The 13,518-nt window shown below is 52.5% G+C and overlaps 1 protein-coding gene across 1 annotated transcript in view; it reads left to right on the plus strand.

Annotated features, from left to right (window-relative positions):
• Window positions 1-1,608: 1,608 nt before the first annotated feature.
• Window positions 1,609-13,518, plus strand: part of LOC116936878 (G protein-coupled receptor kinase 3-like) — a 60,647-nt gene continuing 48,737 nt past the window's right edge. Inside the window, exon 1 of the mRNA XM_076059110.1 lies at window positions 1,609-1,771. Within this exon, the coding sequence (XP_075915225.1) occupies window positions 1,659-1,771 (113 nt within the window). The 5' untranslated portion in view covers window positions 1,609-1,658. The remainder of the gene's footprint in view (window positions 1,772-13,518) is intronic.

Consider the following 13,518-nt stretch of genomic DNA (forward strand, 5'->3'; position numbering starts at 1 on the left):
CAGGGGAGGCAGCTATCACATCTGCCTCACTGAGGGGGGCGTGTCTAACACGCCCCCCTCAGTGAGGCCACGCCCCCTCCGTGAGGTCACGCCCCCCTCAGTGTGTGAATCTATGGCTCTGACACGAGTCAGTGCCATAGACTCACACAGAGACCCATAGACTCACACAGAGACCCATAGAATCAAATAGAGACCCATAGACCCACACAGAGAACCATAGACTCACACAGAGATCCATAGACTCACACAGAGACCCATTGACTCACATAGAGACCCATAAATTCACACAGACCCATAGACTCACACAGAGACCCATAGACTCACACAGAGACCCATAAACTCACCACACAGAGACCCATAGACTCACACAGAGACCCATAACCTCACACAGAGATCCATAGACTCACACAGAGACCCATAGACTCACATAGAGACCTATAGACTCACACAGAGATCCATAGACTCATACAGAGACCCATAGACTCACACAGAGACCCATAGACTCACACAGAAACCCATAGACTCACACAGAGACCCATTGACTCACACAGAGACCCACAGACTCACACAGAGACCCATAGACTCACACAGAGACCCACAGACTCACACAGAGACCCATAGACTCACACAGAGACCCATAGACTCACACAGAAACCCATAGACTCACACAGGGACTCATAGACTCACACAGAGATCTATAGACTCACACAGAGACCCATAGACTCACACAGAGACCCATAGACTCACACAGATACCCATAGACTCACACAGAGACCCATAGACTCACATAGAGACCCATAGACTCACACAGACCCATAGACTCACACAGAGACCCACAGGCTCACACAGAGACCCATAGACTCACACAGAGACCCAAAGACTCACACACAGACCCATAGACTCACACAGAGACCCATAGACTCACACAGAGACCCATAGACTCACACAGAGACCCATAGACTCACACAGAGACCCACAGACTCGCACAGAGACCCATAGACTCACACAGAGACCCACAGACTCACACAGAAACCCATAGACTCACACAGAGACCCATAGACTCACATAAAGACCCATAGACTCACACAGAGACCCATAGACTCACATAGAGACCCATAGACTCACACAGACCCATAGACTCACACAGAGACCCACAGACTCACACAGAGACCCACAGACTCACACAGAGACCCACAGACTCACACAGAGACCCACAGACTCACACAGAGACCCATAGACTCATAGGGACCTACAGAGACTCACCCAGAACCATAGAGACCCACAGAGACACCCAGAGACCCACAGAGGTCCTCAGAGACTCAATAAAAACTAAAACTAATCTGAGTTGTTGTTAAATCTTTAGTCCACCACGCCCACTGCCGACCTCTGCACCAACCAGACGCGCGCGTTCGCCTCTCATCTGCTTCCTCCCCCCGTAGCCCCTCCCCTCCATGGGCCCCTCCCCCCCGTGGCCCCTCCCCTCCACGGTATCCCCCGGTTTCACCTCCAACCGCCCCCGCCCCCGCTCTAAGCCACTCCCCCCGCCCCGCCTCCCTGCCGTGGCCCCGCCCCTCCCCGGTCGCTCCCCCCCCACCCCCGTGGCCCCGCCCCTCACCCCCCCACGTCGCGCCCCGCCCCTCCCGCGAGTCGCCGCCAAGATGGCGGACTTGGAGGCGGTTCTGGCCGATGTCAGCTACCTCATGGCCATGGAGAAGAGCAAATCGACTCCGGCTGCTCGCGCCAGCAAGAAGATCGTCCTGCCCGAGCCCAGGTGCCTCCTCCTCCTCACCCCCTGCCTCACCACATGCCTCACCACCTCGACATCAACAGCGACTCACATCGCCACCTCTCGCCCTCTGAGGGGATGACGCCCTCTCACTCACCACTCACTCACCACTCAGCACCACTCACCACTCAGCACCACTCACCATCACTCACCACTCACCACCCTCTCACTCACCACTCACTCACCGCCACCACTCAGCACCACCACTCACCACCGTCTCACCACTCACCCACCACTCACTCACCACCGTCTCACCACCACTCACCACTCACTCACCACCGTCTCACCACTCAGCACCCTCTCACCACCACTCACCACCCCCTCACCACACTCACCACCCTCACCACCGTCTCACCACCACTCACCACCCTCTCACTCACCACCGTCTTACCACTCACTCACCATCCTCACCATCACTCAACACCCTCACCACCACTCACCACCCTGTCACCATCCTCACCATCACTCACCACCCTCACCACCCTCACCACCACTCACCACCACTCACCACACTCACCACCATCACCACCACCCTCTCACCACCACTCACCACTACTCACCACCACTCACCATCCTCACCACCACTCACCACCCTCACCACCACTCACCACCCTCACCACCCTCACCACCACTCAGCACCCTCACCACCACTCACCACCCTCACCATCACTCAACACCCTCACTACCCTCACCACCACTCACCACCCTCACCACCCTCACCACCACTCACCACCCTCACCACCCTCACCACCACTCACCACCCTCACCACCACCACTCACCACCTCACACTCACCCCTCGGAGGAAGACGTCAGACTGCACGCTCTCTCCCCTCACGGCACTGCGCTTAGCTCTCTCTTAGCTATCCCTTAGCTCTCCCCCACTGTGTCACTCTCCCTTAGCTCTCCCTTAGCTCTCCCTTAGCTCTCCCCCACTGTGTCACTCTCCCTTAGCTCTCTCTTAGCTCTCCCTTTACTCTCCCTTAGCTCTCCCCCACTGTGTCACTCTCCCTTAGCTCTCCCTTAGCTCTCCCTCACTGTGTGTCACTCTCCCTTAGCTCTCCCTTAGCTCTCCCTTAGCTCTCCCTTAACTCTCCCCCACTGTGTCACTCTCCCTTAGCTCTCCATTAGCTCTCCCTTAGCTCTCCCTTAGCTCTCCCCCACTGTGTCACTCTCCCTTAGCTCTCTCTTAGCTCTCCCTTAGCTCTCCCCCACTGTGTCACTCTCCCTTAGCTCTCCCTTAGCTCTCCCTCACTGTGTGTCACTCTCCCTTAGCTCTCCCTTAGCTCTCTCTTAGCTCTCCCTTAGCTCTCCCTTAGCTTTCCCTTAGCTCTCTCCCACTGTGTGTCACTCTCCCTTAGCTCTCCCTTAGCTCTCCCTTAGCTCTCCATTAGCTCTCTCCCACTGTGTGTCACTCTCCCTTAGCTCTCCCTTAGCTCTCCCTTAGCTCTCCCCCACGGTGTCACTCTCCCTTAGCTCTCCCTTATCTCTCCCCCACTGTGTGTCACTCTCCCTTAGCTCTCCCTTAGCTCTCCCTCACTGTGTCACTCTCCCTTAGCTCTCTCTTAGCTCTCCCTTTGCTCTCCCCCACTGTGTGTCACTCTCCCTTAGCTCTCCCTTAGCTCTCCCCCACTGTGTGTCACTCTCCCTTAGCTCTCCCTTAGCTCTCCCTTAGCTCTCCCTCACTGTGTGTCACTCTCTCTTAGCTCTCTCTTAGCTCTCCCCCACTGTGTGTCACTCTCCCTTAGCTCTCCCTTAGCTCTCCCCCACTGTGTGTGTCACTATCCCTTAGCTCTCCCTTAGCTCTCCCTTAGCTCTCTCCCACTGTGTGTCACTCTCCCTTAGCTCTCCCTTAGCTCTCCCTTAGCTCTCCCCCACTGTGTCACTCTCCCTTAGCTCTCTCTTAGCTCTCCCCCACTGTGTCACTCTCCCTTAGCTCTCCCTTAGCTCTCCCTTAGCTCTCCCTTAGCTCTCTCCCACTGTGTGTCACTCTCCCTTAGCTCTCCCTTAGCACTCCCCCACTGTGTCACTCTCCCTTAGCTCTCCCTTAGCTCTCCCTTAGCTCTCCCCCACTGTGTGTCACGCTCCCTTAGCTCTCCCTTAGCTCTCTCCCACTGTGTGTCACTCTCCCTTAGCTTTCCCTTAGCTCTCCCTTAGCTCTCCCCCACTGTGTGTCACTCTCCTTTAGCTCTCCCTTAGCTCTCCCCCACTGTGTGTCACTCTCCCTTAGCTCTCCCTTAGCTCTCCCCCACTGTGTGTCACTCTCCCTTAGCTCTCCCTTAGCTCTCCCTTAGCTCTCTCCCACTGTGTGTCACTCTCCCTTAGCTCTCCCTTAGCTCTCCCCCACTGTGTCACTCTCCCTTAGCTCTCCCTTAGCTCTCCCTTAGCTCTCTCCCACTGTGTGTCACGCTCCCTTAGCTCTCCCTTAGCTCTCTCCCACTGTGTGTCACTCTCCCTTAGCTTTCCCTTAGCTCTCCCTTAGCTCTCCCCCACTGTGTGTCACTCTCCCTTAGCTCTCCCTTAGCTCTCCCTTAGCTCTCCCTCACTGTGTGTCACTCTCCCTTAGCTCTCCCTTAGCTCTCCCCCACTGTGTGTCACTCTCCCTTAGCTCTCCCTTAGCTCTCTCCCACTGTGTGTCACTCTCCCTTAGCTCTCCCTTAGCTCTCCCCCACTGTGTTACTCTCCCTTAGCTCTCTCTTAGCTCTCCCTTAGCTCTCTCCTAGCTCTCTCTTAGCTCTCCCTTAGCTCTCTCTTAGCTCTCTCTTAGCTCTCCCTTAGCTCTCTCCTAGCTCTCTCTTAGCTCTCTCCTAGTTCTCTCTTAGCTCTCTCTTAGCTCTCTCTAAGCTCTCCCTTAGCTCTCTCTTAGCTCTCCCTTAGCTCTCCTAGCTCTCTCTTAGCTCTCCCTTAGCTCTCTCCTAGCTCTCTCTTAGCTCTCTCCTAGTTCTCTCTTAGCTCTCTCCTAGCTCTCTCTTAGCTCTCCCTTAGCTCTCTCTTAGCTCTCTCCTAGCTCTCTCTTAGCCCTCTCCTAGCTCTCTCTTAGCTCTCTCTTAGCTCTCACCTAGCTCTCTCTTAGCTCTCTCTTAGCTCTCTCTTAGATCTCCCCTAGCTCTCCCTTAGCTCTCTCTTAGCTCTCTCTTAGCTCTCTCTTAGATCTCTCTTAGCTCTCCCTTAGCTCTCCCTTAGCTCTCTCCTAGCTCTCTCCTAGCTCTCTCTTAGCTCTCTCTTAGCTCTCTCCTAGCTCTCTCCTAGCTCTCCCTTAGCTCTCCCTTAGCTCTCCCTTAGCTCTCTCTTAGCTCTCCCTTAGCTCTCCCTTAGCTCTCTCTTAGCTCTCCCTTAGCTCTCCCTTAGCTCTCCCTTAGCTCTCTCTTAGCTCTCCCTTAGCTCTCTCCTAGCTCTCTCCTAGCTCTCTCTTAGCTCTCCCTTAGCTCTCTCTTAGCTCTCTCCTAGCTCTCTCCTAGCTCTCTCCTAGCTCTCTCCTAGCTCTCCCTTAGCTCTCTCCTAGCTCTCTCTTAGCTCTCTCTTAGCTCTCCCTTAGCTCTCTCCTAGCTCTCTCCTAGCTCTCTCTTAGCTCTCCCTTAGCTCTCTCTTAGCTCTCTCCTAGCTCTCTCCTAGCTCTCTCCTAGCTCTCCCTTAGCTCTCTCCTAGCTCTCTCTTAGCTCTCTCTTAGCTCTCTCTTATCTCTCTCTTAGCTCTCTCTCCACGCTGCGACTGCTCTCTCCCTCCCGCTCTCTCCATCTCCCTTCATGTGCTGTGTGTACTCTCTCTCACCCTCCATGTGCTGTGTGTACTCTCTCTCTGTGTCACTCACCCTTCATGTGCTGTGTGTACTCTCTCTCTCTGTCACTCACTCTCCCTTCATGTGCTGTGTGTACTCTCTCTCTGTGTCACTCTCCCTTCATGTGCTGTGTGTACTCTCTCTCTGTCACTCTCCCTTCATGTGCTGTGTGTACTCTCTCTCTCTCTCTCTGTCACTCTCCCTTCATGTGCTGTGTGTACTCTCTCTCTCTGTGTCACTCTCCCTTCATGTGCTGTGTGTACTCTCTCTGTCACTCACTCACCCTCCATGTGCTGTGTGTACTCTCTCTCTGTCTCTCTCTTCATGTGCTGTGTGTACTCTCTCTCTCTGTCTCTCTCCCTTCATGTGCTGTGTGTACTCTCTCTCTCACTCTCCCTTCATGTGCTGTGTGTACTCTCTCTCTGTCACTCACCCTCCATGTGCTGTGTGTACTCTCTCTCTGTGTCACTCACCCTCCATGTGCTGTGTGTACTCTCTCTCTCACTCTCCCTTCATGTGCTGTGTGTACTCTCTCTCTCTCTCTCACCCTTCATGTGCTGTGTGTACTCTCTCTCTGTGTCACTCACCCTCCATGTGCTGTGTGTACTCTCTCTCTCACCCTTCATGTGCTGTGTGTACTCTCTCTCTCTGTGTCACTCACCCTCCATGTGCTGTGTGTACTCTCTCTCTGTCACTCACTCTTCATGTGCTGTGTGTACTCTCTCTCTGTCACTCTCCCTTCATGTGCTGTGTGTACTCTCTCTCTCACCCTTCATGTGCTGTGTGTACTCTCTCTCTCTGTGTCACTCACCCTCCATGTGCTGTGTGTACTCTCTCTCTGTGTCACTCTCCCTTCATGTGCTGTGTGTACTCTCTCTCTGTCACTCACTCTCCCTTCATGTGCTGTGTGTACTCTCTCTCTCTCTCTGTCACTCTTCATGTGCTGTGTGTACTCTCTCTCTCTCTGTGTCACTCACCCTTCATGTGCTGTGTGTACTCTCTCTCTCTCTCTGTCACTCTTCATGTGCTGTGTGTACTCTCTCTCTGTCACTCACTCTCCCTTTATGTGCTGTGTGTACTCTCTCTCTCTGTCACTCCCTTCATGTGCTGTGTGTACTCTCTCTCTGTGTCACTCTCCCTTCATGTGCTGTGTGTACTCTCTCTCTGTCTCTCTCTTCATGTGCTGTGTGTACTCTCTCTGTCACTCACTCTCCCTTCATGTGCTGTGTGTACTCTCTCTCCCTTCATGTGCTGTGTGTACTCTCTCTCTGTCACTCACTCTTCATGTGCTGTGTGTACTCTCTCTCTGTCACTCTCCCTTCATGTGCTGTGTGTACTCTCTCTCTCACCCTTCATGTGCTGTGTGTACTCTCTCTCTCTGTGTCACTCACCCTCCATGTGCTGTGTGTACTCTCTCTGTCACTCCCTTCATGTGCTGTGTGTACTCTCTCTCTGTGTCACTCTCCCTTCATGTGCTGTGTGTACTCTCTCTCTGTCACTCACTCTCCCTTCATGTGCTGTGTGTACTCTCTCTCTCTCTCTGTCACTCTTCATGTGCTGTGTGTACTCTCTCTCTCTCTGTGTCACTCACCCTTCATGTGCTGTGTGTACTCTCTCTCTCTCTCTCTGTCACTCTTCATGTGCTGTGTGTACTCTCTCTCTGTCACTCACTCTCCCTTCATGTGCTGTGTGTACTCTCTCTCTCTGTCACTCCCTTCATGTGCTGTGTGTACTCTCTCTCTGTGTCACTCTCCCTTCATGTGCTGTGTGTACTCTCTCTCTGTCTCTCTCTTCATGTGCTGTGTGTACTCTCTCTGTCACTCACTCTCCCTTCATGTGCTGTGTGTACTCTCTCTCCCTTCATGTGCTGTGTGTACTCTCTCTCTGTCACTCACTCTTCATGTGCTGTGTGTACTCTCTCTCTGTCACTCTCCCTTCATGTGCTGTGTGTACTCTCTCTCTCTCTGTCACTCTCCCTTCATGTGCTGTGTGTACTCTCTCACTCTCTGTGTCACTCACCCTTCATGTGCTGTGTGTACTCTCTCTCTCTCTGTCACTCACCCTCCATGTGCTGTGTGTACTCTCTCTCCCTTCATGTGCTGTGTGTACTCTCTGTCTCTGTGTCACTCTCCCTTCATGTGCTGTGTGTACTCTCTCTCTCTCTGTGTCACTCTCCCTTCATGTGCTGTGTGTACTCTCTCTCTCACCCTTCATGTGCTGTGTGTACTCTCACTCTCTGTCTCACTCCCTTCATGTGCTGTGTGTACTCTCTCTGTGTCACTCTCCCTTCATGTGCTGTGTGTACTCTCTCTCTCTCTGTGTCACTCTCCCTTCATGTGCTGTGTGTACTCTCTCTCTCTCTGTCACTCACCCTCCATGTGCTGTGTGTACTCTCTCTCCCTTCATGTGCTGTGTGTACTCTCTGTCTCTGTGTCACTCTCCCTTCATGTGCTGTGTGTACTCTCTCTCTCTCTGTGTCACTCTCCCTTCATGTGCTGTGTGTACTCTCTCTCTCACCCTTCATGTGCTGTGTGTACTCTCACTCTCTGTCTCACTCCCTTCATGTGCTGTGTGTACTCTCTCTGTGTCACTCTCCCTTCATGTGCTGTGTGTACTCTCTCTCTCTGTCACTCTCCCTTCATGTGCTGTGTGTACTCTCTCTGTCACTCACTTCATGTGTTGTGTGTACTCTCTCTCTCTCTCTGTCACTCTCCCTTCATGTGCTGTGTGTACTCTCTCTCTCTCTGTCACTCTCCCTTCATGTGCTGTGTGTACTCTCTCTCTCTCTCTGTCACTCCATCCATGTGCTGTGTGTACTCTCTCTCTGTCACTCCATCCATGTGCTGTGTGTACTCTCTCTCTCTCTCTGTGTCACTCTCCCTTCATGTGCTGTGTGTACTCTCTCTGTCACTCACTCTCCCTTCATGTCCTGTGTGTACTCTCTCTCTCTCTCTGTGTCACTCTCCCTTCATGTGCTGTGTGTACTCTCTCTGTCACTCCCTTCATGTGCTGTGTGTACTCTCTCTCTGTCACTCTCCCTTCATGTGCTGTGTGTACTCTCTCTCTCTCCCTTCATGTGCTGTGTGTACTCTCTCTCTCACCCTTCATGTGCTGTGTGTACTCTCACTCTCTGTCTCACTCCCTTCATGTGCTGTGTGTACTCTCTCTCTCTGTCACTCACCCTCCATGTGCTGTGTGTACTCTCTCTCTGTCACTCCCTTCATGTGCTGTGTGTACTCTCTCTCTCTCTCTGTCACTCACCCTTCATGTGCTGTGTGTACTCTCTCTCTCTCTGTGTCACTCTCCCTTCATGTGCTGTGTGTACTCTCTCTCTCTCTCTCTGTCACTCACCCTTCATGTGCTGTGTGTACTCTCTCTCTCTCTGTGTCACTCTCCCTTCATGTGCTGTGTGTACTCTCTCTCTGTCACTCTCCCTTCATGTGCTGTGTGTACTCTCTCTGTCACTCACTTCATGTGTTGTGTGTACTCTCTCTCTCTCTCTCTGTCACTCACCCTTCATGTGCTGTGTGTACTCTCTCTCTCTCTCTCTGTCACTCACCCTTCATGTGCTGTGTGTACTCTCTCTCTCTGTGTCACTCTCCCTTCATGTGCTGTGTGTACTCTCTCTCTGTCACTCACCCTCCATGTGCTGTGTGTACTCTCTCTGTCACTCACTTCATGTGTTGTGTGTACTCTCTCTCTCTCTCTGTCACTCTCCCTTCATGTGCTGTGTACTCTCTCTCTCTCTCTGTCACTCCATCCATGTGCTGTGTGTACTCTCTCTCTGTCACTCCATCCATGTGCTGTGTGTACTCTCTCTGTCACTCACTCTCCCTTCATGTCCTGTGTGTACTCTCTCTCTCTCTCTGTGTCACTCTCCCTTCATGTGCTGTGTGTACTCTCTCTGTCACTCCCTTCATGTGCTGTGTGTACTCTCTCTCTGTCACTCTCCCTTCATGTGCTGTGTGTACTCTCTCTCTCTCTGTCACTCACCCTTCATGTGCTGTGTGTACTCTCTCTCTCTCCCTTCATGTGCTGTGTGTACTCTCTCTCTCACCCTTCATGTGCTGTGTGTACTCTCACTCTCTGTCTCACTCCCTTCATGTGCTGTGTGTACTCTCTCTCTCTGTCACTCACCCTCCATGTGCTGTGTGTACTCTCTCTCTGTCACTCACCCTTCATGTGCTGTGTGTACTCTCTCTCTCCCTTCATGTGCTGTGTGTACTCTCTCTCTCTCTCTGTCACTCACCCTCCATGTGCTGTGTGTACTCTCTCTCTGTCACTCACCCTTCATGTGCTGTGTGTACTCTCTCTCTCCCTTCATGTGCTGTGTGTACTCTCTCTCTCACCCTTCATGTGCTGTGTGTACTCTCTCTCTCTGTCACTCTCCCTTCATGTGCTGTGTGTACTCTCTCTCTGTCACTCACCCTTCATGTGCTGTGTGTACTCTCTCTCTCCCTTCATGTGCTGTGTGTACTCTCTCTCTGTCACTCACCCTCCATGTGCTGTGTGTACTCTCTCTCTCCCTTCATGTGCTGTGTGTACTCTCTCTCTGTGTCACTCTCTCTTCATGTGCTGTGTGTACTCTCTCTCTGTCACTCACCCTTCATGTGCTGTGTGTACTCTCTCTCTGTCACTCTCTCTTCATGTGCTGTGTACTCTCTCTCTTCATGTGCTGTGTGTACTCTCTCTCTGTCACTCACCCTTCATGTGCTGTGTGTACTCTCTCTCTGTCACTCTCTCTTCATGTGCTGTGTGTACTCTCTCTGTCTCTCTCCCTCCATGTGCTGTGTGTACTCTCTCTCTCTCTGTCACTCACCCTCCATGTGCTGTGTGTACTCTCTGTCACTCTCTTCATGTGCTGTGTGTACTCTCTCCCTTCATGTGCTGTGTGTACTCTCTCTCTGTCACTCACCCTTCATGTGCTGTGTGTACTCTCTCTCTCTGTCACTCTCCCTTCACGTGTTGTGTGTACTCTCTCTCTTCATGTGCTGTGTGTACTCTCTCTCTCTCTGTGTCACTCCCTTCATGTGCTGTGTGTACTCTCTCTCTCTCTTCATGTGCTGTGTGTACTCTCTCTCTCTGTGTCACTCCCTTCATGTGCTGTGTGTACTCTCTCTCTGTGTACAGTATATGTCTCTGTGTACAGTGCATGTATGTGTACAGTACGTCTGTGTACAGTATCTGCCGCTGTGTACAGTACCGCGTACAGTATGATTGTACAGTACCTGTGTGTACAGTATCTGCATCTGTGTACGGTATCTGCATCTGTGTACAGTATCTGCATCTGTGTGTACAGTATCTACCTGTGTACAGTACCTGTCTCTGTGTACAGTACCTGTCTCTGTGTACAGTATCCACCTCTGTGTACAGTATCTGTGCCTCTGTGTACAGTATCTGTGCCTCTGTGTGTACAGTGTCTGTGTGCACAGTGTGTCTCTGTGTGTACAGTATATGTGTCTCTGTGTACAGTATCTGTGTCTTTGTACAGTGTGTCTCTGTGTGTACAGTATATGTGTCTCTGTGTACAGTATCTGTGTCTTTGTACAGTGTGTCTCTGTGTGTACAGTATATGTGTCTCTGTACAGTATCTGTGTCTCTGTGTGTACAGTATCTGTGTCTCTGTGTGTACAGTATCTGTGTCTCTGTTTGTGCAGTATCTGTCTGTGTGTACAGTGTGTCTCTGTGTACAGTGTGTCTCTGTGTGTACAGTATCTGTGTCTGTGTGTACAGTGTGTCTCTGTGTGTACAGTGTGTCTGTGTGTACAGTGTGTCTCTGTGTGTACAGTATCTGTGTTTGTGTGTGTACTGTGTGTGTCTGTGTGTGCAGTGTGTCTCTGTGTGTGTAGTGTGTCTGTGTGTACAGTGTGTCTCTGTGTGTACAGTATCTGTCTTTCTGTGTGTACAGTGTGTCTCTGTGTGTGCAGTGTGTCTCTGTGTGTGCAGTGTCTCTGTGTGTGCAGTGTCTCTGTGTGTACAGTGTGTCTGTGTTTCTGTGTGTACTGTGTGTGTCTGTGTGTGCAGTGTGCCTCTGTGTGTACAGTGTGTCTCTGTGTACAGTATCTGTGTCTCTGTGTACAGTGCGTCTCTGTGTGTACAGTGCGTCTCTGTGTGTACAGTGTGTCTCTGTGTATACAGTATATGTGTCTCTGTATACAGTATATGTGTCTCTGTGTGTACAGTGTGTCTCTGTGTACAGTGTGTCTCTGTGTGTGTACAGTGTGTCTGTGTGTACAGTGTGTCTGTGTGTACAGTGTCTCTGTGTGTGTACAGTGTCTGTGTCTCTTCTGTCTCGGCTGTGTTTAGAGTTCTGTCATTTTGGGGAACCAGCCCTCACCTCCAGCCCCTCCCCCTCACCCCCCTCAGCCCCTCCCCTCACCCCCCTAACCCCTCCCCTCAACCCCTCCCCTCATCCCCCCAAACCCCTCCCCTCACCCCCCCAAACCCCTCCCCTCACCCCCCAAACCCCTCCCCTCAACCCTCCTCAACCCCCTAACCCCTCCCCTCAACCCCCCTAACCCCTCCCCTCAACCCCCCTAACCCCTCCCCTCAACCCCCCTAACCCCCTCCCCTCACCCCCCTAACTTCTCCCCTCAACCCCCCTAACCCCTCCCCTCACTCCCCCTCAGCCCCCTAACCCCTCCCCTCAACCCCCTAACCCCTCCCCTCACCCCCCCAAACCCCTCCCCTCAACCCCCCTAACCCCTCCCCTCAACCCCCCTAACCCCCTCCCCTCACCCCCCAAACCCCTCCCCTCACCCCCCAAACCCCTCCCCTCAACCCCCTAACCCCTCCCCTCAACCCTCCTCAACCCCTCCCCTCAACCCCCCTAACCCCCTCCCCTCAACCCCCCTAACCCCTCCCCTCAACCCCCCTAACCCCTCCCCCCCTTTCCTCGATACTGATTGGTTGCTCGTTATGCTAATGAGTCGAGGGCTGTCACTCGAATGAGGAAGTGCGATGGTGCATGTGTCACGTGACACGGTTATAATTTATACTCAATATCACCACCATCATCATCACCATCACCACCACCGTCATCATCACCACCATTATCACCATCACCACCGTCATCATCACCACCATTATCACCATCACCACCGTCATCATCACCACCATTATCACCATCACCACCGTCATCATCACCACCATTATCACCATCACCACCGTCATCATCACCACCATTATCACCATCACCACCGTCATCATCACCACCGTTATCACCATCACCACCGTCATCATCACCACCATTATCACCATCACCACCGTCATCATCACCACCATTATCACCATCACCACCGTCATCATCACCACCATTATCACCATCACCACCGTCATCATCACCACCATTATCACCATCACCACCATTATCGCCATCACCACCACCGTCATCACCACCACCGTCATCATCACCACCATTATCACCATCACCACCATTATCACCACCATTATCACCATCACCACCGTCGTCATCACCACCGTCATCATCACCACCGTTATCACCATCACCACCATTACCACCATCACCACCATTATCACCATCACCACCGTCATCATCACCACCGTCATCAGCCCCAACATCATCAGCGATTGTCTGAACCAGTCCTGGGCCTCCCCTAGGTCGACTGAGCCTCAAATGAGTACCTGGTGTAGCGGTGTAGTAAACATCGCCACTGGGGAGACAAAGGCGGTCGGGCGTGGTGCTGGCCACCCACCCCCTCCTGTGCCGTGCCGGCCTTCATAGGTGCTCCTCGCTAACAGCACTTGCCCCTACAGCCTGTTAAGACTACATGGGGGATCTTTGTCTTTGTGTGTCTGTGTGTGTCTGTGTGTGTGTGTGTGATTGTCTCTGTGTGTGTCTGTGTGTGTGTCTCTATGTGTGTCTGTGTGTCTCTGTGTGTGTGTCTCTGTGTGTGTCTGTGTGTGTAATGTCTCTATGTGTGTCTGTGTGTCTCTGTG

The sequence above is a fragment of the Petromyzon marinus genome (genome assembly GCF_048934315.1).
Source record: "Petromyzon marinus isolate PM22_M1 ecotype Great Lakes invasive population chromosome 84 unlocalized genomic scaffold, UKy_Petmar_22M1.pri1.0 chr84_unloc.2, whole genome shotgun sequence".
NCBI classification, from domain to species: Eukaryota; Metazoa; Chordata; class Hyperoartia; order Petromyzontiformes; family Petromyzontidae; genus Petromyzon; species Petromyzon marinus.